General features: G+C 45.9%; 1 protein-coding gene across 1 annotated transcript in view; it reads left to right on the top strand.

Moving 5' to 3' along the window:
• LOC143988232 (alkaline phosphatase-like) overlaps window positions 1-21,739 on the top strand; it is a 106,719-nt gene that overhangs the window by 63,949 nt on the left and 21,031 nt on the right. Inside the window, exons 7-9 of the mRNA XM_077487644.1 lie at window positions 2,298-2,367; window positions 8,813-8,947; window positions 11,251-11,442. Of these exons, the coding sequence (XP_077343770.1) occupies window positions 2,298-2,367; window positions 8,813-8,947; window positions 11,251-11,442 (397 nt within the window). The remainder of the gene's footprint in view (window positions 1-2,297; window positions 2,368-8,812; window positions 8,948-11,250; window positions 11,443-21,739) is intronic.

Raw genomic sequence — 21,739 nt, 5'->3', positions numbered from 1 at the left:
ACATGAGGCTTATGGGATTTGGTTCTGTCAAGAAAAGGTTACTTTGGGTAGGCCATGTTTTAGAACTGTAACTTTATTTTAAATATATATATTGCGTATTAAGCTGTGAAAGCTGTGTTTTTTTTTTTATCGGTTTTGGGTAAAAACACTATCATGACTTCTATCACTGAAGAAGGTTTATGCTTACAGCTTCATGCACCTTTGTCTTATTTATAAACTGCATGCTATGATATGGTTTTCCTCCTTTATTTCAATGGGCATGCGATACTGGAAAGTAGCAACTCTTGTTGCTGAACATCGCAGTCTTTTCCTATTGAGAAAAACACATCAGTAGATTTCTGTTTATTTATGAAAGTATACTCTCTTGTACATTTGGTGGGAGTGTCCAGAAATGAAATGGTTCTGATCTAACATCTACCAATTGGTATACACTGGACCTTGGTAATTAAGGGAATTCATAAATCATCAATAGAAGCATTGTTGAACCTAAAGCCAGAGGACTGCACCAAAAATCAACATCTCTCCTTTTGACTTTTCTCTTCACTACAGCGGAACAGGCTTTGGCAAAAGCATGGTGGTCCTCTACCCGACATTAACACAAACATGTCTTGGTACCTAGTTCAGTAAAAAAGGGATCCTCCATGCTGTACCGATCAGCTCCTTAGGCTCTCTCCTTGCAGTTCTTAGAGCTCTCCACAGCGACATCTGTCAGCATGTCTCTCTAAATCTGTCAGGTTCCTCAGTGGGGAAGCTGACAGGCTCAGATGAGCATGTTGGCAGTGGAGGTACCGAGGGCCAGATAGGGCCGGATGCAGCCCTGGGGGTTGCAATATGCCCAGGTCTGAGCTGATCGGTACAGCAGGGAGGCTCAGTCTGGTGGGAGATTGTTGCCTAGGAGACATCCCAACACACTCTTGCCACTCTGCTACCTGGCCAAATTCTTCATGTGTTAATATCAACACGCTGCAATCCCCAGGAGCCATGCACCTGTTCTTCACTCAAGGTCAGGATTTTTAGAAATCACAGTTTTATTGATCTCAGGATCTCTTCTTCCCATCACAATACTTTTCAGATGGCATTTAACAGGCAGTAAGATGATATAATGTCACCTCTGTACTGTCTGAATTAACCCTATACTGTTGCACCATCTCTCCACAATCCTGTGCATTGCATATGGTTGCAGCATAGCCCTATTGAACTCAGTGGGTGAGTTTGACAAGTGGTGAAGCAGCTCTGCACTCTTAGCCCCCCCGTGCACACGGTCGGACATTCCGACAACAAAATCCATCTGATTTTTTCCTAAACTGGCATTGCATACACACGGTCGAACAAAGTTGTCAGAAAATCCGATCGTGACATTCGTTGTGTAAAACGGGACTACAATAGAGGCTAGTAGCCAATATCTTTGGTCTCGTAATTTGATCTGAGCATGAGTGGCACTTTGTCTGATTGGAATTCTCTACAAACGATCAGAAAAAATCCGATCGTATTTTTTGGTCGGAAAATTTGAGATCCTGAAATTCCGATGGAAAAAGTCCGATAGAGCCCACACACGATAGGATTTTCCGTCGGAATTTCCGACCGTGTGTACAAGGCATTAGTTAAATGCTGCAAAGCGAAGCATCACAGCCAAAGCATTTGAATAGGCCCATCTAGTTGTTGTTTTATTTGGGTAGGCGGCCGGGGGACAGAAAAACCACAGTTCAGCAACTCGTTTTTACCACTCCCCAACTGCCGGTCTGAAATAAATCTATTTCATGAGCAGTTCTGCCTATTTTTCCTAGAACCAGGTGTTTGTTTTCTATATTTTGTATGTACTTACAGACCTTTCCACAACCAAAATTAATGTTCAGAACAATTACAGTAAGTTTGGACCTCCACAATAGTCCCAATTTCTCATATGGCCCACTGAAAAAATGAATTGCCTGCCCCTGCAACAGTATTTAAAACTGGAGAGCTTCAATAAATGTAAAAAAAAAAAAAAAAAACAACAGCAGTATTGGATGCTGATCTAGTGATGCTTTTTGTCTTCTGATACGGATACATTTTAATTATTGAACTCTTGTTAGAAAGATCTTAGAAAAATGTCTCATTCAATAGACTGTAGATCTATCTGATTGTATACTGGACCTGAAATGAGAATGTTGTGGTACTGTAAGACCATCAACCGATAATTCTGTTGTATACTGCAAATTATACAAAGTACACAAACTGTTTGTTCTTAATTAAAAAAGTATTTAAACAGAAAATTTTATTTTTACAAAAAATATTGTTTTTATTACTTTTTTTGTTTACAGCGGGCACATTATGTATGGAACAAGGAGCAGTTTGATGCCATACAAGAAACTAACACTGATTATCTTATGGGTAAGGTATTTTTTTTGCCACATATACTGATAAATATCTAAAAGAACATAAACATGGGCTATGTTTTGATATGGGTACTTATCACAAAGCAAAAGTGCATATTTAACAGCATTTGCCAGTAGGGATGGCCGAACGGTTCGCCCGGCGGTCGTTTCGCTGCAAATTTCGGCTGTTCGCCATCCTCCCGATCGGTGGACTATTGCCACCGTTCACCCGGCGGACTTCCGTGTTTACTGTGTAAAAGAACTTTGACCTATGATGACACATCCATCATGGGGTACAGGACAGCCAATTGAGACATTACAGCACATGGACACTTGGACATTCCCCCTAACTTATAAATAGACCCGATCCGGCAGCCATTTTACATTCTTTCTTCTGTCACTATAGGGAGAGGTTGCTGTGTGGAGCAGGGAGAGACTGCAGTGACCCAAATCGCTAGCTATTTGGTCCACAAAAGTTCTTTTCAGGACTGGTATAGGTGTAGTTCAGGATATAGGTTTGAGGCACTGCTGTGCTACTGATTTTTGCAGCAGCCTGTCTTTTGTCAGTGTAGAGAGAGGGACAGGACGCTGTGTGCTGCAGGGACAGTCAGTTTAATCATTAGCTGTTACTATTAGGTCCACAAAAGTGCTATTCAAGTTATTGTTCCAGCAGCCTCTGTTTTGTCAGTTTAAATAGGGACAGGCAGGAAGCTGTGTGTGAGGCAGTGAGGGACAGTCAGTTTAATCAGTAGCTGTTACTATTAGGTCCACAAAGGTTCTTTTCAGGACTGGTATGGTAATAGGCTTGTACACGTATAATATTCTTTCTTCCAAATATAGAAAGAATATTATACTTGACTGCTGCCCTTCTGCTGCAGTAGTCCTTTATCAGTATAGGGACTGAGGTACAGTCTGCTAATCATTCACAACCTACTTGTTCCACAAAGGTCCTTATAAGGACTGGTAAGGTATAGGGTACTACAGTACATAGGGTTGAGTGAGGTACAGTCTGCTATTCCGTAAGGACTGGTATAGGTCCACAATACATAGGGTTGAGGTGCACTACTGCTGACTGCTGCCCTTCTGCTGCAGTAGTCCTTTATCAGTATAGGGACTGAGGTACAGTCTGCTAATCATTCACAACCTACTTGTTCCACAAAGTTCCTTATAAGGACTGGTGAGGTATAGGGTACTACAGTACATAGGGTTGGGTGAGGTACAGTCTGCTATTCCTTAAGGACTGGTATAGGTCCACAATACATAGGGTTGAGGTGCACTACTGCTGACTGCTGCCCTTCTGCTGCAGTAGTCCTTTATCAATATAGGGACTGAGGTACAGTCTGCTAATCATTCACAACCTACTTGTTCCACAAAGGTCCTTATAAGGACTGGTAAGGTATAGGGTACTACAGTACATAGGGTTGAGTGAGGTACAGTCTGCTATTCTTTAAGGACTGGTATAGGTCCAAAATACATAGGGTTGAGGTGCACTACTGCTGACTGCTGTCCTTCTGCTGCAGTAGTCCTTTATCAGTATAGGGACTGAGGTACAGTCTGCTAATCATTCACAACCTACTTGTTCCACAAAGGTCCTTATAAGGACTGGTAAGGTATAAGGTACTACAGTACATAGGGTTGAGTGAGGTACAGTCTGCTATTCCTTAAGGACTGGTATAGGTCCACAATACATAGGGTTGAGGTGCACTACTGCTGACTGCTGCCCTATACGGTCCTTTATCAGTATAGGGACTGAGAGTTTTGTCACAGGGTCATTTAAAAAATGACAGGCAGAGGAAGAGGCAGGCCCTTCCGCAGGGGTGGTAGGGGTAAGGCAGGAGCAACATGCTTGAGCCAAAGTGGGAAGTTGCAGAAGGTGCGTTCAATTCATTTAAAGGACGCACCAGACTTGGTTGAGTGGCTCACTCAGCCTTACTCTTCTGCACCCTCCTCATCCTCTCGATCTGCACCCTCTTCTTCACTCTCTGCTATGTGCACCCCCAAAGACACTACCACCAACAACACCACCACCACCGCCACATACCTTCCGCTTGAGTCACAGGAATTATTTTCCGATCCATATCAAGACATTTCTGATGCGCAGCCACTCTTGGTATTGGATCAGGAAGAGGAGGTAGCAACAACCGCCACTCAGCAGTCTGACGACAGTACCCAGATCAGCCCAAGGAGGAGGTTGGTCCCTAGTGTTGCTGCCTACTCCGAGATCTCTACTTATAGCGGTGGGGAAGGTGACGTCGATGATGACGTGTCTAGTGATGTCACGTGAGTGCCCACAAGAGAGGAAGAGGAGGGGAGTTCAGAGGGAGATATGGACCAGCAGATAAGGAGGAGAAGCAGGAATAACTTACATTGCACAGGAGGGACAAAGCAGACTGCAAATGTATCAGGAGCCAGTCATCGACCATGTACGGTCACATCTGGTGCTCCCAGGACACCGGCACATGGCTCCGCAGTGTGGGCTTTTTTTAACGTGTCCGCTGCTGACAATAGCGTTGCCATCTGCAATCTTTTCAGTCAACGCATTAGTCGCGGTAAGCCCAACACTCACCTAGGGACGACCGCCTTAAGAAGGCACATGAGCAGCCATCACTGAGCCCAGTGGGAGCAACGGAACACACAAAGCCACACTCCAGGCTCTCACCGTCCAGCCTCGTCTTCTACTTCTCCTTCTCCTCTCTCCTCACAATTGTCCTCCACTCCACCTTCCATCACGCCAAGCTCACGTTTTTCTGCAAAATGGCAGGCTTCCGTGGGCCTAATGTTCGAGCGTAAAAAAATGATGACGCCGGATAACCCTCTTGCCCAACGGTTGACGGCTGGCTTGTCAGAACTCATAGCCCGCCAACTACTGCCATATAAACTGGTGGACTCGGAGGCCTTTCGCAAATTTGTGGCCATTGGAACACCACAATGGAAGGTCCCAGGAAGGAAGTATTTCTCACAGAAGGGCATCCCAGAGCTATATGGCCATGTTCAGCGGCAAGTGAATGCATCTCTGGCACACAGTGTTGGTGCCAAGATACATCTGACCACAGACACATGGTCTAGCAAACACGGGCAGGGAAGGTATATCACTTTTACTGCCCTTTGGGTGAACCTTCTGACGGCCGTCAAGCATGTAACCCGTGGCACCCGTGTAGACTTGGTTTTACCACCACGGATTGCATGCAGGCCTGGCTCTTCTTCTCCTCCTTCTCCATCCTCCTCCCTCTCCTCCTTGGCTGACTCCTCCTTTTCCGCTGCTAGCGTCTCTTTCGCTGCGCCGCCCAAGCTCCCCAGAACCTATTCGACATGCCAGGTGAGACGTTGCCATGCCGTGCTGCGTCTGTTGTACCTGGAAGCCAAGAGCCACACTGGCCCGGCACTCCTTTCAGCTTTGCGTTCACAGGCAGATCAGTGGCTAACACCGCTCAATTTGACAGTTGGTAAAGTGGTGTGTGACAACGGTGCCAATCTGCTTAGCACATTGAAACAGGGCACAATGACGCACGTGCCATGCATGGCACACGTCTTAAACTTGGTCGTGCAGCGATTCGTTGTCAAATACCCTGGGGTCCAGGACATCTTGCGGCAGGCAAGGAAAATCTCGGCCCATTTCAGAAGATCTTACACGGCCATGGCTCGCCTTGCTGACATTCAGCGGCGACAGACGTCTTATTTGCGATTGCCCGACGCAATGGAACTCAACCTTCTATATGCTTGCTGTGCTGACTTCCTCCTGGGGCTGTACCTCTGCTGTGCATATTATGAGGGGCTCCCACCATCCCTGTGCTATGCTCATTATGAGGGGCTCCCACCATCCCTGTGCTGTGCTGACTTCCTCCTGGGGCTGTACCTCTGCTGTGCATATTATAAGGGGCTCCCACCATCCCTGTGCTATGCTCATTATGAGGGGCTCCCACCATCTCTGTGCTATGCTGACATCCTCCTGCGGCTGCTTATTATGAGGGGCTCCCACCATCCCTGTGCTGTGCTGACTTCCTCCTGGGGCTGTACCTCTGTTGTGCATATTATGAGAGGCTCCCACCATCCCTGTGCTATAGTGACTTCCTCCTGGGGCTGCTTACGGTGCTGGTGTCAGTGCTGTATATCATGGTGCTGGTGTCAGTGCTTTATGTCACGCTGCTGATGTCAGTGCTCTCTATCACGGTGCAGGTGTCATTGCTGTATGTCACGCTGCTGGTGATCATCTCCTGCACCCTCTTCTTTGCCTACCCTGACCTTCCCTCTCCTCCATTGCCTTCATGCGCTCCACAGTCCTGAATTGTCACAACAATTTCACATATAAAAAAAGAATGCTTGTAGTTGTTGATGCCAGATTCACCTCATACATGTGTTATGTCATTGGCCATGTGGTGGGACTATGTTTACACAGCTAGTAATTATTTTGTGGCTGCAAATTTGACCTGTAGGTTTGCAAAGTTCGCCTCCCATTGAAGTCAATGGGGCCCGCCACGAACGTTATGGTAAGCGAACTATCGGCCGCGTTCACGAAACGTCCCGTCGGAAGTTCGTCCATCACTATTTGCCAGTACATTTACCAACAAATTCACTGGTTAACACTTAAGCCCCATACACACTATCAGATTTTCTGCAGATTTTTTCCTTCAGATTTACCAAAACCATATAATATGAGGTCAAACCTTAGGAGTTTCAATGTATATGCAATCAGGCAGGCCCTTGCACTACATGGTTTTGGTAAATCTGAAGACAAAAATTTGCAGAAAATCTGATGCGTGCATTACTGATAGTGTGCATTACTCTTTTCATATAGCACAGCCTTTATGAACCCTAGAAATAGTTCTCCAGTCTCAAGGAACCCCTGCTAAAAATTAGAACTCTACAACTCATGATACATTAGTGTGATGGTCAGTGGGAAGAATGGTCCTTACACTTGTGGTCATTGGGAAGAATTACCTCCTTACAGATAGCTAAAAAGATCAATGGTGTCGGTGGGAACTTATCTGAGAGGCAGAAATTGCTCAATGCTGAAGGAACCCCTAGCAACCTTTGGAGGAGCCCTGGTTGAGAAGCACTGATACAGCACATTTACCGGGTAAAAGAACATACTCCCTGAATGAACATATGCTCTTCAGTAGAAAATGTGCTAACTGTAACAGATAACTAGCCTAAAAAGAGTTAAAGCAGTTCTCCACCCTAATGGGGAAGTTCCGCTAATCTGATCCCTCCCCCCCTCCGGTCCCACAATCGGCACCTTTCAGGGGGAGGGGGGTGCAGATACCTGGATAATCTGCACCCACTTCCGGGACAGACCGCCGCAGACCCCCGCAGACACCCCGCCCCCCCCCCCCCCCCGTTGTGTTCTGGGAAACACACAGTTCCCAGGACACAGTGGGGACCAGAAGAGACGCGCAGCGCGACTCGCGCATGCGCAGTAGGGAACCGGGCAGTGAAGCCACAACGTTTTACTTCCCGATTCCCTGACAGAGGATGGCGGCGGGGGCAGCAGAGAGACTAGTGATCGCTCGTCATCTGCCGCCGACATTGCTGGACCCTGGGACAGGTAAGTGTGATTTTATTAAAAGTCAGCAGCTGCAATATTAGTAGCTGCTGGCTTTTAATATTTTTTTTTTAGGTGCAGAACCGCTTTAATGTTACATTTCATGAACAATGACTGCACATTTGCTAAAAACATTTAAAAATCAAATTTAGAAGCCTAAGATGGCAAATCATTGCATTTTCAAATGGAAATCCAATGATTTCCTATAGAGACTGCTAAAACAGATTTCAAAAATAAAATAAAAAATATCCTCCTAAAGGCATGCTGGCTGTTCTTAAGCCCTGTACACATGGGCCGAATGATGGGTGGCATCAGCTGCTTCAAAAGAAATGGCCGACATTCGGCTCATGTGTATGGCAGCTGGTCTGGCAGAAGGAAAGGGCATGACCGAAAAAGGTCTGTCGTCCAGCTCCAGGTCAGCACTCTCATCCAGTGGCTGAGAACACTGATTGGAGTGTTCAGGCTAGGGGGGTTGGGGGTCCCCTTTGTCAGAACACAATAGAACAGCAGGGGAGAGAGCTGTACTAACATACAGCGGCTCTGACCTGAGCTGTCAGGTTTTTATTTTTTGTTCAGCCAGCTGGGTTGACTGGAAAACAACTACAAAGTGTGTACTAGGCTTTTATCTGGTGACACCTTGCAAACAAAACAATAGCTGAGGTGCACCAGACTCCTTTATCTAGACATTGCTCCCTTACAGGCTGAAACACTCATTTGCAGAACCACTCATTTGCAAGGTAGCAGTCTTGGAGAGACATGGTTCAGGAATCAGAAGGCGAGTGGACTCACCAATCCTGTCACTCACCAGTTGTACAAAAAGAGCTTCAGAATGTCCAATATCATACTTTGCTAACCTAAGTCAGCTCATGTTTTCCATGTAACAAACAAAAATGGTACATTATCTGACTTCTAAATATTCCAGGTCTTTTTGAACCAAAAGACATGAAGTATGAACTGAGTCGGGATAAGAGCACTGACCCATCTCTGGCCGAGATGACTGAGAAGGCCATCAAGATCCTGAGCAAGAATCCCAATGGGTTTTTCCTTTTTGTAGAAGATAAGTACACAAAATTACATTTTTAAAAACGTGACAGAAAATAAGAGACAAATCCATTTTAAGGGATGTTGAAAAATTGGAATCAGCAATAAGCTTTGACATATGTTTGCAATGATCTCATTGCCAAAATATGTATCATCAGACAAAGAAATGCATGCTTACATCAAACAAATGCGTAGGTCTTTATGCACATCAGACAACCTTGTTTTCACTGGGAAACAAAAAAAAAAAATCCAATTAAAAGGATAGCTTGATCACCTCGAGATCGGTCTGCAAAGGGTATTTTCTAGCCATGAACATTAAAGTGTTACTAAACCTAGTAATATGAAAAGCTCAATCCCCCCCACAATGCCCACACTTACATTAAAATATTGCCATTGTATACCTTTTTGGATGATCTGTATACCACAATTACATAATAAACTGCACAGTTTCTCCAGTGCTGAGCGTTCAGGAATGTGGAGATTTCCACTTCAGCCTGTATACACGCCCACATGTGTGATGCCAATATCATGTGACCTATCATGTAAAGCGGAGTTTCACCCAAAAATTGAATTTCCGTTTTTTGGAATCCCCCCCCCCCCTCCGGTGTCACATTTGGCACCTTTTAGGAGTCCCATTGGGGGGGCTTTGGGGAAATGTCAAGGGTCCAAACAGACTGCTGATGTCTCACTTTTGAGACAGAGAAAGGGACTGAGGACAGAGTTTTCCTAGCCCTTTCTCTACAGCCTCAGCTGCACTGGAGAGTGAACGAATGGGAAGTGCTGTGTGTTGAGCGGCTTCCTGTTCATTCACAACTGAAGCATAGTAAACATAGTCTCTACAGATCACTCGCTGTGTTCATTTAGAAAAGGAAGGGGCTGGTAAATATTTACTGGCCTCTTCCACTGCTTTCCATCCTGAAACATCCCCTGCAGCAGCAAGCGGGAGAGAGGAGGGTGGCTGGCAGCACTGCAGGGGGGAGATAGTTGGCCCCAAAAAGCGGGGGGGGGGGGGGGGGGGAATTGACAATGCACAGAATGATTAGGGTGTGCCCAGGCACATCCAGCACACCCTGTGCGCACGCCTATGGGTACTAACAAAATACTTTCCTGTGCCACAATAAAGAGAATCACAGAAAAACAATAACTGTGGTCAATAGTATGTTACATAGTGTCGTATATATTGTTGGTCAGTGGGGGATAAAATGTCCTGGCATTGGTGGTCAGTGGAGAAAAAATTATGTGTCCACCAGAGGGACAGTAGGGAAGTAGGGTTGGTGGTAGGGTTGCCACCTCATCCCTTTAAAACTGAACACATATTGATTACACAGATTCTGTGGGTGATTGAGGCAGTAATTAAACTCACTTGGTGCCTTATCTGCATTAGATTAGCCGCAGAACCTGTGTAATTCATATGTGTTCGGGTTTAAAGGGATGAGATAGCAACTCTAGTTGGTGGTCAGTGGGAGGAAAAAATTGCCTGGCATCAGTGAGAGGAAAAACACGAGGCAGGGAAAGACCTGGGGGGTCCTAAAGCTGGGTAGCTAGGAGCTCTGGGTCTGAGGTACTATAGGGGACCTGAGGAACTCTGGGTGGGTGCTTGGCAGGGTCTGAGATTGGGGTGCTGCTTGGATAGGAAGCTCTGAAGCTGCGGAAGGTCTATGGGTGGCTGGTAGGCACTTAAACTGGGTGGGGCATTCTCTGACTGGGGAGGTATGAGGATGTGGGCTCTGGGAGCCCTGGAGAGCTCTGGGATGGGTATAGAGGCTCTGTGGCTAAAGTGGTTACCCCACCTTATCTGCAACTGCTTTTTCAGATCTCCTGTCAGTGCAGGTACCCAGCAGAAAGTGAATAAAAGCTTCTTTATTTGTCTGGTCATATGACAGGTTACATGCCAGGGTTGACAGGAAGAGGGGCAGCTATCCTTCACTCCTTGGCATGTACCTTTTCTGGCAGGCATTGGATTCACAGGCAATATACGGTATTCACCACAGGTTATAACTGACCTACGTACACATTACACTATATGGTTATAATTCATACATTGCATTAAATATTACTAAACAAACATTTATTTTCTGAAAGTTCTTCCTGAAAATGGTTGTGGATTTGCAGACCTGGAAAAGAGCAATAATAACTGATAGCATTTAAGTAAAATACTGAAAAAACAGTTATCTTTCTTTCCTCCAATTGTGACACTTTCATTGTTTATGTGAAGTGATTGTAACAAATTTTGAGATTCAGTTAAAACATAGAATTTATGAATTATTATTAATTTCTTAAAAGAATTTAACAAAAAGCTAACATTATTTAATGGTTTACGTGGCAGAATTGACCATGGTCACCATGATACGAATGCCAAGAATTCTTTGACTGAGGCTGTTGAATTTGACAAAGCCGTCCGCAGGGCTGGACAGATGACATCTGAAACCGACACACTAACTGTTGTAACTGCTGACCACTCCCACGTTTTTGCCTTTGGCGGATACTCAGATCGTGGCAACAGCATTTTGGGTATGAATTTTATTTTTACAGAAGATTAATTTGTAATATTTTTAATTATAAAAGTAAAAAAGGGCAACATAAAATGAGTATGATATTTGACACTGTTTTTGCTAAACCATTACATTAATATCTTTTTTGATGGATGTACAGTAGTAGCAATTCTCCATGAATTCTCAAGGTGCTTATCAGATGCTCTAGTTCTAATTTTGCTCTTCGTATGCTAGTTTATCCTTGAAATTATTTGCTCAAATAGAGGAGCTGCTGAAACCTGATGTTATAGCTAAGGCATGATTGCGAGGAGTAGGATATTTTACATTTGATTTTGAAGTGAACAGACTTTCCCAAATCAACACCACATCCACAGTTAGAAAGTTGTTAGTTCAAGAACAATTGTTCATCCTGCCCCTTTTGAATTTTCTCATCATTGTGCAGTCACGCATCGGGAAATGTCTCACTGCTTGTGATTAGCGATCCGCAGTGCCGACTTCCTGGTAGGCTCTGTACGTGTGGATTGCGAACACGCCTGATCTCATCATTACCCCCCGCTCTTCCCCGAAAAAAAAAAAAAATACTGTTGATAAAAGCAATGTCCTCACCCGGGCTGGTTCTTCGCCGGTCTTTGGGTCTCTGAAGCCAGCATGTTTACTTTGTAAAGCTCCTTGCGGCTTCACTGCTGGTACCAACTGCGCATGCGTGAGCCACGTTGCACTTTGTGAATGACCCTGCAGTCTCCTGGGTCCTGTGACATGTCCCAGAAGTTTGCAGGCAGAGATGGGGCGCCAAGCTGGGCGATTTGAGCGAAACCTATTAAAACTAGGTACCCCCCCCCCCCCCCCCAAAAAAAGTGTCCAAGAGTGGGGGAGCAGGGGGGAAGAGGTGGAAAAGCTGTTGCGTAAAACTTACATGGTGATAACGAAATAAAATGCTTCATAAAACCCAATTGATTTTCTTTAAAATTCAAATACAGTGATGTTATCAGCTGTACAATGACGTGTCACTGTAAATGTAAATGCATCATGATGTGTATCGACATTCAATGCACAATGCATTACAATGCACGTTTAGAACCCACAATAATGCACATTATTGTTGTCTCTATTAATATCCATGAAAAACACTACGAGGTGATAATGCATTGGTCTGAATCCAACTTTATACATTACAATCACTAAGCCTGAACTAAAATGCTTCCAGCAACTCTTCAGCGTTGTACTACCACCCGCTGGGCACTGCATCACTACTGTGGCCCTGCACAGCTGTGGTCATGTAGCAGTCGGTGGGGATAGCTGAAGCAGCAAGGGCTGTGAGGTTCACTGAGGGAAACTGGTAGTACAAAGATTACACGAGCCGTGAGATAGGGGATGAGAAGGAGAAGACGCAGGAGGGCCGTGTAAATTAGGAATGGAATAAATTAGTTACAGTCAGCAAGTGAGTTTAACAGTTAATCAGGCAGAGTAAAATTCCTAATCCTCTAGGAGTATCCCCATTAAATTAGTGGGTACGATGTCCAATGGGTATGGTAGTATAACTTGGTGCACATCTTTTGACATGTATGTGTTCCTTACATAAGATGAAGAGGCAAGCAGAAGAGGTAACGGTAAGCTCGAATAAAACCAGCAGCTCCTTCGGGGTTTAGTGCTACATATTGTGTGTGTGTGTATATATATATATATGTGTGTGTGTGTATATATGCGTATGTGCATATATATGTATGTATGTACATTTTTTTCCCTTCTCTCTCTCTCCTTCTGTTTATTATTGTGGGTGGGTTAAGATTTACGATTGTGAATTTTTACATAAGTCTGATAATGTTTGCCATGATATCCGTTTGAAAACCAATAAAAATTATTGAATATAAGAAAATAAAAAATAAAAAGAGGCCAGAACTTATTGGCCCAATAAAGGATGATGCAGGGAATTTGGTTACAAAAGACAAAGAAAAGGCAAAGGTTTTAAATGCATTAGTCTCCCCAGTTTTCACAAAGGAAAAGGGGGATATAGTTATGATGTTAAGGTTGAATAAAGTCAACAGTCCATAGTAACCAAGACTGTAATGTTAATAACATGTCACAGAATGCACCCTCATATTGAACAGAATCAAATATCAGAAATAGGGGGGCGTGGCCGGGATGCAATGTTGGTCATCTTACTTTAAAAATGTAATTAGTTAAGTTACAAATTACTTCTCCCAAAAAGTAATTTACAATGTAGTAACTGAGTTACTAACGCAAAGTAAATAGTTACTCAGCAAAGTAACTGACTTTTTTTTAAATTTTCTATAGACGGGACTAGCGAAGGAAGTGAATATCGCCACCTCCATTGGCGAGATTGACATCTCACAAGCCCCGTCGACTGGTAGATGGGACTAGCGAAGGAAGTGAATGGTATGGATTTAAAGGGGAACCCCTATGCCAGAAAAAAAAGGCGTGGAGGTCCCCCCAAAGTCCATAGCAGACCCTTATCCAAGCACGCAGCCCGGCTGGTCAGGAAAGGGGGTGGGGATGAGCGAGCGAGCGCCCCCCTCCTTAACTGTACCAGGCCGTGTGCCCTCAACATGGGGGGTGCTTTGGGGAAGGGGGGGTCCTGCGCCCCCCCAACCCAAAGCACCTTGTCCCCATGTTGATGAGGACAAGGGCCTCTTCCTGACTTATCAGAATCCGGGAGCCCCCTTTAATAAGGGGGCCCCCAGATTTTGGCCCCCTGCTCTATGTGAACCCATTCACATGGGGAAAAAAGCATTAATAAAAAAAACACAACACAGGTTTTTAAAGTACTTTATTAGACAGCTCCGGGGGTCTTCTTCCGACTTCGCCGTGCTCCTCCGCTATCTTCTGCTCTTTTACCACTAGATCTTTAACTAGTGGAGGAGTCTGGCTTTCTCCTTCGTCACTGCCACCGTCTGGGGGTCTTTTTTCGACTTCGGGATCTTGTCCCGCTCTTCGCTTCTTCTGCTGGGCCTCCGCTATCTTCTTACAGCTCTTTTACTAGTGTTGGCCCGGTCTTGTCAATGTCGTCGCCTCCTTCTTCTTCCTTCCGATGTTGACACAACGCTCTCTCTGGCCGTAAAGGCAGGGATGCGTTGTGCGGCGACTTATATAGGCATAAGGGGCGGGGTCCCCGGGTGATGCCACATGGTGACCCCGCCCCTTATGACGTCACAGTCCCGGAGGATGCTGGCAATGTGACTTCATAATGGGTGGGGTCACCATGTGACATCACCCGGTGACCCCGCCCCTTATGCCTATATAAGTCGCTGCACAACACATCCCTGCCATTACGGCCGGAGAGAGCATCGTGTCAACATCGGAAGGAAGAAGAAGAAGAAGAAGGCGGCGGCGACAGTGACAAGACCGGGCCAACGCTAGTAAAAGAACTGTAAGAAGATAGCGGAGGCCCAGCAGAAGAAGCGAAGAGTGGGACAAAACCCCCAAAGTCGGAAGAAGACCCCCGAAGGGCGGTGGCGGCAACGAAGGAGAAAGCCAGGCTCCCCCGCTAGTAAAAGAGCTAGCGGTAAAAGAGCAGAAGTTAGTGGAGGAGCCCAGCAAGAATACTCCCGAAGTCGGAAGAAGACCCTCGGAGCTGTCTAATAAAAGTACTTTAAAAACCTGTGTTGTGGTTTTTAGTAACACTTTTTTCCCCAGGTGAATGGGTAGAGGTACATCTTACCCCATACTCATTCACATAGGGTAGGGGCAGGAATCTGGGGGCCCCCTTATTAAAGGAGGCTCCCGGATTCTGATAGGCCCCCCGCACGCAGACCCCGACAACCAACGGCCAGGGTTGTCGGGAAGAGGCTTTTGTCCTCATCAACATAGGGACAAGGTGCTTTGGGGTGGGGGGGCCGCAGGGCCCCCCTTCCCCAAAGCATCCCCCCCATGTTGAGGGCACGTGGCCTGGTACAGTTCAGGAGGGGGGGCGCTTGCTCGTCCCCACCCCCTTTCCTGACCGGCCAGGCTGCGTGCTCAGATAAGGGTCTGCTATGGACTTTGGGGGGACCCCCACACCATTTTTTTTGGCGTAGGGGTTCCCCTTTAAATCCATACCATTCACTTCCTTCGCTAGTCCCATCTACCAGGAGTCATGTTAAAATTTAATGGACTTTACTCCGTGTGTGGGCTAGTCCGTTCATTTCAAAAGTCCGGCGGTAGATGTAATTGCGGTAACGCCGCCCAAGTAATGGGAACGGCATTACCATGAGGGGAAGAGTAATCAGATTACTCGTTACCCTCTAAAGAAACTGCGTTAGGTAACTCTGTTTATTTTAACTTGCATCACTGCCGAGATGTGAAAGGGGAGAGATGTGTTCAGCTTTGGCTCCCGCCATCCGTGACATCCATCCACCTCCATCCTGGGTTTAACTCACCGATCCTGCTCAGCAAACACCTTTCTGCTGACTGGACCCCCCCCCCCCCCCATGACTGGTAAATGTAAATCCACAAAGAAGGCAGCTGCTCAGGACTCTGGCCTGCTCCACTGAATACTCGATCAGCCGCCATCTTGCCTGTCACTTCTCTGCCCTCAGCATCGGTTGGGATACAGACAGACTCCTTGATGGCAGCTCTGGACTTGGCTGGCTCTTCATCCATGCATCAGGCTGACCCAGGGCTGCAAGAGGAACACTCCACCAGTGATCCTGGTGGCCATTGCTGCAAGTAAGTCCTCTGTGGACGGAAAGAGATACCCTGACCATTGAATATGGCCTGATTAGGCAGGACAGGGAAAAGTTCAGGGGCCGCCTTACTGAAGCGCATCTCAGTAATGGAAGATGTCTCTGCGTCCACTCTGTGGCGGAACTCCAGCAGCAAGTTAAGATCCTTATAGCCCGCTTGGAAGATGCTGAGAACCACCTCAGATGGAATAAATGTCAAGGTGGTCGGGCTCCCAGAGGGCGAGGAGGGCCCTGATCCTGTAATGTTTGCCGAATCCTTTTTCATACGGCTCCTGGGCCTGCAACGTCCCCAGTATATATTGTGGAACGTGCACACAGGGTCCTTATGGGTCAGAGGCCTGCTGGTGCATGGCCGCCTGCTTTTTCTATTTTGCCTGTTCATAAGCAGCCTGAGCAAAAGTATAAAAATGCTGTGATAAATCTATACCCTGATTTCTCCCAAGACCTGCAGAAAAAACAGCGTTCCTTCACTGATATCTGCAGAGGCCTGAGAGAGAAAGGGCTGGTGTATAATATGCTGTATCCTAGTCCCCTGAAAGTAATTCATAATGGTAAAAAAAATTGAATCCCCTGCAGATGCAGTAGATTGGTTGGATTCCATTGCATGAGGATAAGGTTGGGCCAGCCGTGCTGCCAACCTTGTGCCTGTTATCTCTGGGCACCTGTCTACTTACCTTTTGCTATGGCAATTCTGGAAGTTATTGTTCATGTTGTTGCAGTTCTCCGTTGAAAACGTGTTACTCTGTTACAGCGGTTTCCCTAAATAGGTGAACTGTGCTAAGGAATCCGGAATCATCCATCCGTCTACTGCGGGAATCCAAAATACTGTTTCTGGACACTTTGACTTATCTATTCGTCTCCACTTCCCCCTTTAAGAGAGGATGAACACTCCGCTGATGTTCTTCACGTTTTTTGGACTAACGTTTCTCTGGGAGTTTTTTTCTGTTTCCCCAGGTGCAAACAGGGAGTTGGGTCTTACTACTGTTCTTTTTTATGCCCTTCTGGATTCTTTTCACTTTAATTTTTTTGTCTTTTTTACAATTTTTTCTTTTTTCGTGTGTCTTGCCCAGAGGGATCACACTGATGGGCCTTATGTTTGCCTAGTACAATATACAATGTCAGTAAGCTATAATATTGGGGTGTGTGGTTCTCTGCATCTGGGCTCCCACCCTTGGCCTCCTCCCCTGCACTGTTCTTATCCTGTCTTCATGCTAAACAACACCTTACTTTATTTCATGGAATGTCCGTGGCCTGAATTTCAAATTCAAAAGAGCACTGGTTGGTCTTCTGTATCTCAAATCCCAAGACCCTCATATTGTCCTCTTGCAAGAGACACATTTAATGGGTAGTAAAGTGCTCTCCTTAAACAGGGCCTGGATGCAGAGAGCCATACATTTAACTCATTCATCGTATGCTAGGGGGGTAGCTATCCTAATCCACAAGAAGTTGGTCTGTTCCATAGAACATATTGTAACAGACCCTCATGGGCAGTATGCCATACTGGTGTTAACAGTTGAATCCCAACTATTGGCAATAGTAAACTTGTATGTTACTCCCCCTTTCAAACATGTGGTACTATATAAAGTGTTAGAGAAGGTGGCCACTTTTGGCCCATTGAAGTTGTTGGTGGCGGGTGATTTCAACCCGACCCGGGTGCGTAATCTGGATCTTGGACATTGGGCTGACTCAGCGGCCCTGGAGGAGGTATGGCGGTGGGAACAGAAATTACTCCTACCTTTCCCACATTAGTGCCTCTTCCTCCTGTATTGATTTAGCCTTTGTCAACCCAGCTTTATTGCCCCAGGTTATGGATCGCCAATCATGCTCCCTTACAGGTTACACTGAGCCTTACCGTGCATAGACAGGCTGGAATCTGAAGTTTGCATTCAGGTTGGGTGACAGAGTCTTCGGTAGAGTCCTCGGTCACACTGCTCCTGCAGGAGTACTGGCAAAATAATGAGGGCACAGCGGAATGGCTGGTAGTGTGGGATGCCTTTGAGGCCTCCACTAGGGGACTGCATGTGCTGGCCATTAAAGCTGCCAGAGTGGAAAAGAATTCTATTTCTGAGGAACTCCAGGCTCATGAAATACAATGCGCCCAGACCCACGCTGATACACCTTCCCCCTCCTCCTTGGCTGAGCTACAGATGGCTGGGGGGGGGGGGCTTCCAGAATCTCACCCCGTGTACCTTAAGAACCCAAGCTGAGGAATTGTTCGAGAAAGGTGACAAAAATGGGAAACTATTGGCTTACCTGACAGCAGATGCTCTGGCGCACACTGTGATCCCTTGCATTTCTTCATCAGAGGGTATGGTTGTGAGAGATAGAGAGGGTATCATGCAAGCATTTGTCTCTTACTACTCAGAATTATACTCTGCCATCCAGCCCTATGAACACCAGGTTCTTGAGGATCTGCTGGGTTCCCTTTCGTTCTTGGTGCTGCCAGATGAGGTGGCGACCAGGTTGGATGCACCCTTCACTGACAAGGAACTGGCGACCGATATCGCTTCTTTTCCTAATGGTAGGTCGCTGGGCTTGGATGGGATCCCCGCAGAATGGTATAAGCAATATTTAGATCTTTTATCTCACAGACTCTTAAAACTGTATGGGGACTAATGTTGAACTTGAGACATTACCACCTTCCTTCTACGAGGCCCATGTAGTGTTACTGCCTAAACCTGATAAGGACCCGCTTCTCTGTTCTTCGTACAGACCCATAGCTTTGCTTAATATGGATCTCACCAAATAACCTTCCGAGGGTATACACTCATACTGAATTAGATATTGTACAGAGATATTGTCTGGGAGGGGGGCTCTGGTGTTTTTTGACCTGGAAAAGGCATTCGACTCCATTTAGTGGGGGTGCACAACTCATGCATTACAACGTATGGGGTTCGGCCCCAAGTTTAAGTGGATATCACTGCTGTATGATCATCTGGTAACGGCCCTCTGTGTCAATGGTGGGGTGTTGGATGCCTTTCCAGAGGCACTAGACAGTAAAGTGAATAACCCTGTGAAAAGGGGGCACCCCTAACGGAACCCCTTGCGATTGCCTTACGCTCCTACTTTCAAATACATGGGATCTTTATAGGATACGTTAACAGAAACAAGGGCCCTATATGCAGATGACCTACCATATTTATCGGCATATAACATGCATTTTTCCCCCCTAAAATCAGGGGGAAATCGGGGTTGCGTGTTCACCGCTGATCCGCCGCTGTTGCTAGGGCTTTCCACTATCTGAGAAGCCGAAAGCCGCCGAGAACGGCCGAGTGTGGCCGAAAATAGCCGAGAGCAGCCAAGTGCGGCCGAAAATAGCCAAGAACGGCCAAGTGCGGCTGAAAATACCCGAAAGCCGCCGAGAACGCCCAAGAACTACCGGCACCATTTAAACGGCAAATGACTGACAAGGCTGCAAATGCAAGGCTGCAAATGACTGACAAGGCTGCAAATGCAAGCCTGCAAATGACTGACAAGGCTGCAAATGCAAGGCTGCAAACGACTGACAAGGTTGCAAATGCAAGGCTGCAAACGACTGACGAGGCTAAAAAATGACTGACAGGGCTGCATACGACTGACAAGGCTGCAAATGCAAGGCTGCAAATGACTGACAAGGCTGAAAGCGACTGACAAGGCTGCATACGACTGACAAGGCTGCAATGCAAGGCTGCAAATGACACTGACAAGGCTGCATTGATGGCCATTTAAATGTAATTTTTTTTCCTTAAACTTCCCTCCTAAAAGTTTTTTTCTTTTAAATTCCCTCCTAAACTTGGGGTGCGTGTTATACGCCGACACGTGTTATACGCCGATAAATACGGTAGTTATTTTCCTTAGTGACACTGGGCCTTCCCTATAGGCTGCGCTGTCACTTATGGGTAAGTTTACGGTAGTCTCTGGCCTCAAGGTAAACTGGACTTAATCAAAGATACTTCCTCTACATTCCCATCCCGTACTGAGTCAACCCAATCCAAATAACCCCCTACAATGGGTCACGCAAATGAAGTATTTGGGGCTTTTTATCACAAATCCCTGACTTTATTAACCTTAATGTCTCCCCACTGATTTTCATTCTAAAAAGTTGCACGCTTGGCAAAACCTTCCCTTGTACCTCATTGGGAAAATAAATCTACTTAAGATGAAAATCCTACCTCTACTGTTATATATATTCAGAAATTCTTCAGCGTGGATCCCAAAGACTACCTTTTAATAAATTGACAGTATGATCTCATCCTTTTTGTGGCAGGGGGAACTCCTCGTCTTAAATTGGCCATGGGAGCCTAGGGGTACCAAGTTTCTATAAATCCTTTCTGTCGTACCAACTAACAATAGCCCACTGCTGGCTGACTACTCCTCCAGATGACTCCTCTCTGTCCATGCAGGTTGCCTCTGTGGGCACTTACGAAGCACTCTCACATCTGGTCTATAGAGGCTTGAGATCTCCCTATTTAGTTACTGCTTCTATGCGGTCAGTGATTAGGGCATAGTCTGTGACCCAGGGAATGTGGCAGTCAGACCCCAGTCAGTTTTCCCCAATCTAACGCTCTGGCCACTGCAAGGGCTATACGAACTCTTCTCACCCTCCCATTGTTTTTATGCTAAAAGTGGATTATCCTGTCGTGGAAGAGCTCTTCTGCCCCAACTCTGGCATCCTGGAAATCACTAATCAATAAACCTTTCTACAAAGCAACATACTTGAATAGTGGGGCCATGGCCAAGTTTGGCAAAGTTTGGGGAGGCAGGAAGGCATCGGTGGATACGGTCTTGGATTAACTCACGGCTGGGCAGTTACAATTTAATTTGCGTGGCAGTAAGGATTTCTTTGACCTTTTGATTCTCTGGACCTTAATCTCTCATAGGGGGGGAGTGGGGCTGGGGAGCCACAATGTAGGTATTGTTGAAGTACAAAAAGAGACCATGCCTTAAATCACAATGCACTTCATTCGGTGGGAGGTTCGAATTGAATATATCTGTCTGGGCAAGTGTTTGTATTATTTTTCTTTATATTCACCCTTTTTTTTTTCCTGTGTTTGTCGCTGTTGTGCACCGGAATTTTGCTGCAACCAGTGACTGTTGTCCGCAACTGGGGCTGAAGTTGTATGTGTATTATAAAAATAAAGAAAAAGTATTTACAAAAAATAAATAAATATCAGAAATAGACTTGAAAAACTTAACATAAATAAATCACCAGGACCAGATTACTTACACCCGAGGGTCCTTAAGGAACTCACTCAGGTGATAGCTGGACCATTGTTCCTATTTTTTATGGACAGTTTACTGACTGGAATGGTACCAGCTGATTGGAGACAAGCCAAAGTGGTACCAATATTTAAAAAAGGGTCGCAATATAGCCCTGGAAATTACAGGCCAGTTAGACTAAGGCCGCGTACACACGGGCGGATTGTCTGCCCAACTAAGTTCGTCAGACAATCCGACAGACAGTCCGTTCAACTTTTGAATGAACGGACTTGACCACACACGATGAACAGACAGTCCACTGAAAACTTGCGTGATGACGTGTACAGCACGTACGACGGGACTAGAAAAACGACGTCCAATACACTGCAATGCAACCTTCGGCCGTGTAAATCCTTTCTGAGCATGCGTCATACTTAGTCTGTCCAACTTGCCTACACA

Source organism: Lithobates pipiens, unplaced genomic scaffold (genome assembly GCF_037356315.1).
Source record: "Lithobates pipiens isolate NorthernLeopardFrog02 unplaced genomic scaffold, aLitPip1_a1.2 Scaffold_18, whole genome shotgun sequence".
Lineage (NCBI taxonomy): Eukaryota > Metazoa > Chordata > Amphibia > Anura > Ranidae > Lithobates > Lithobates pipiens.
This window is presented reverse-complemented; position numbering and strand designations above follow the sequence as displayed.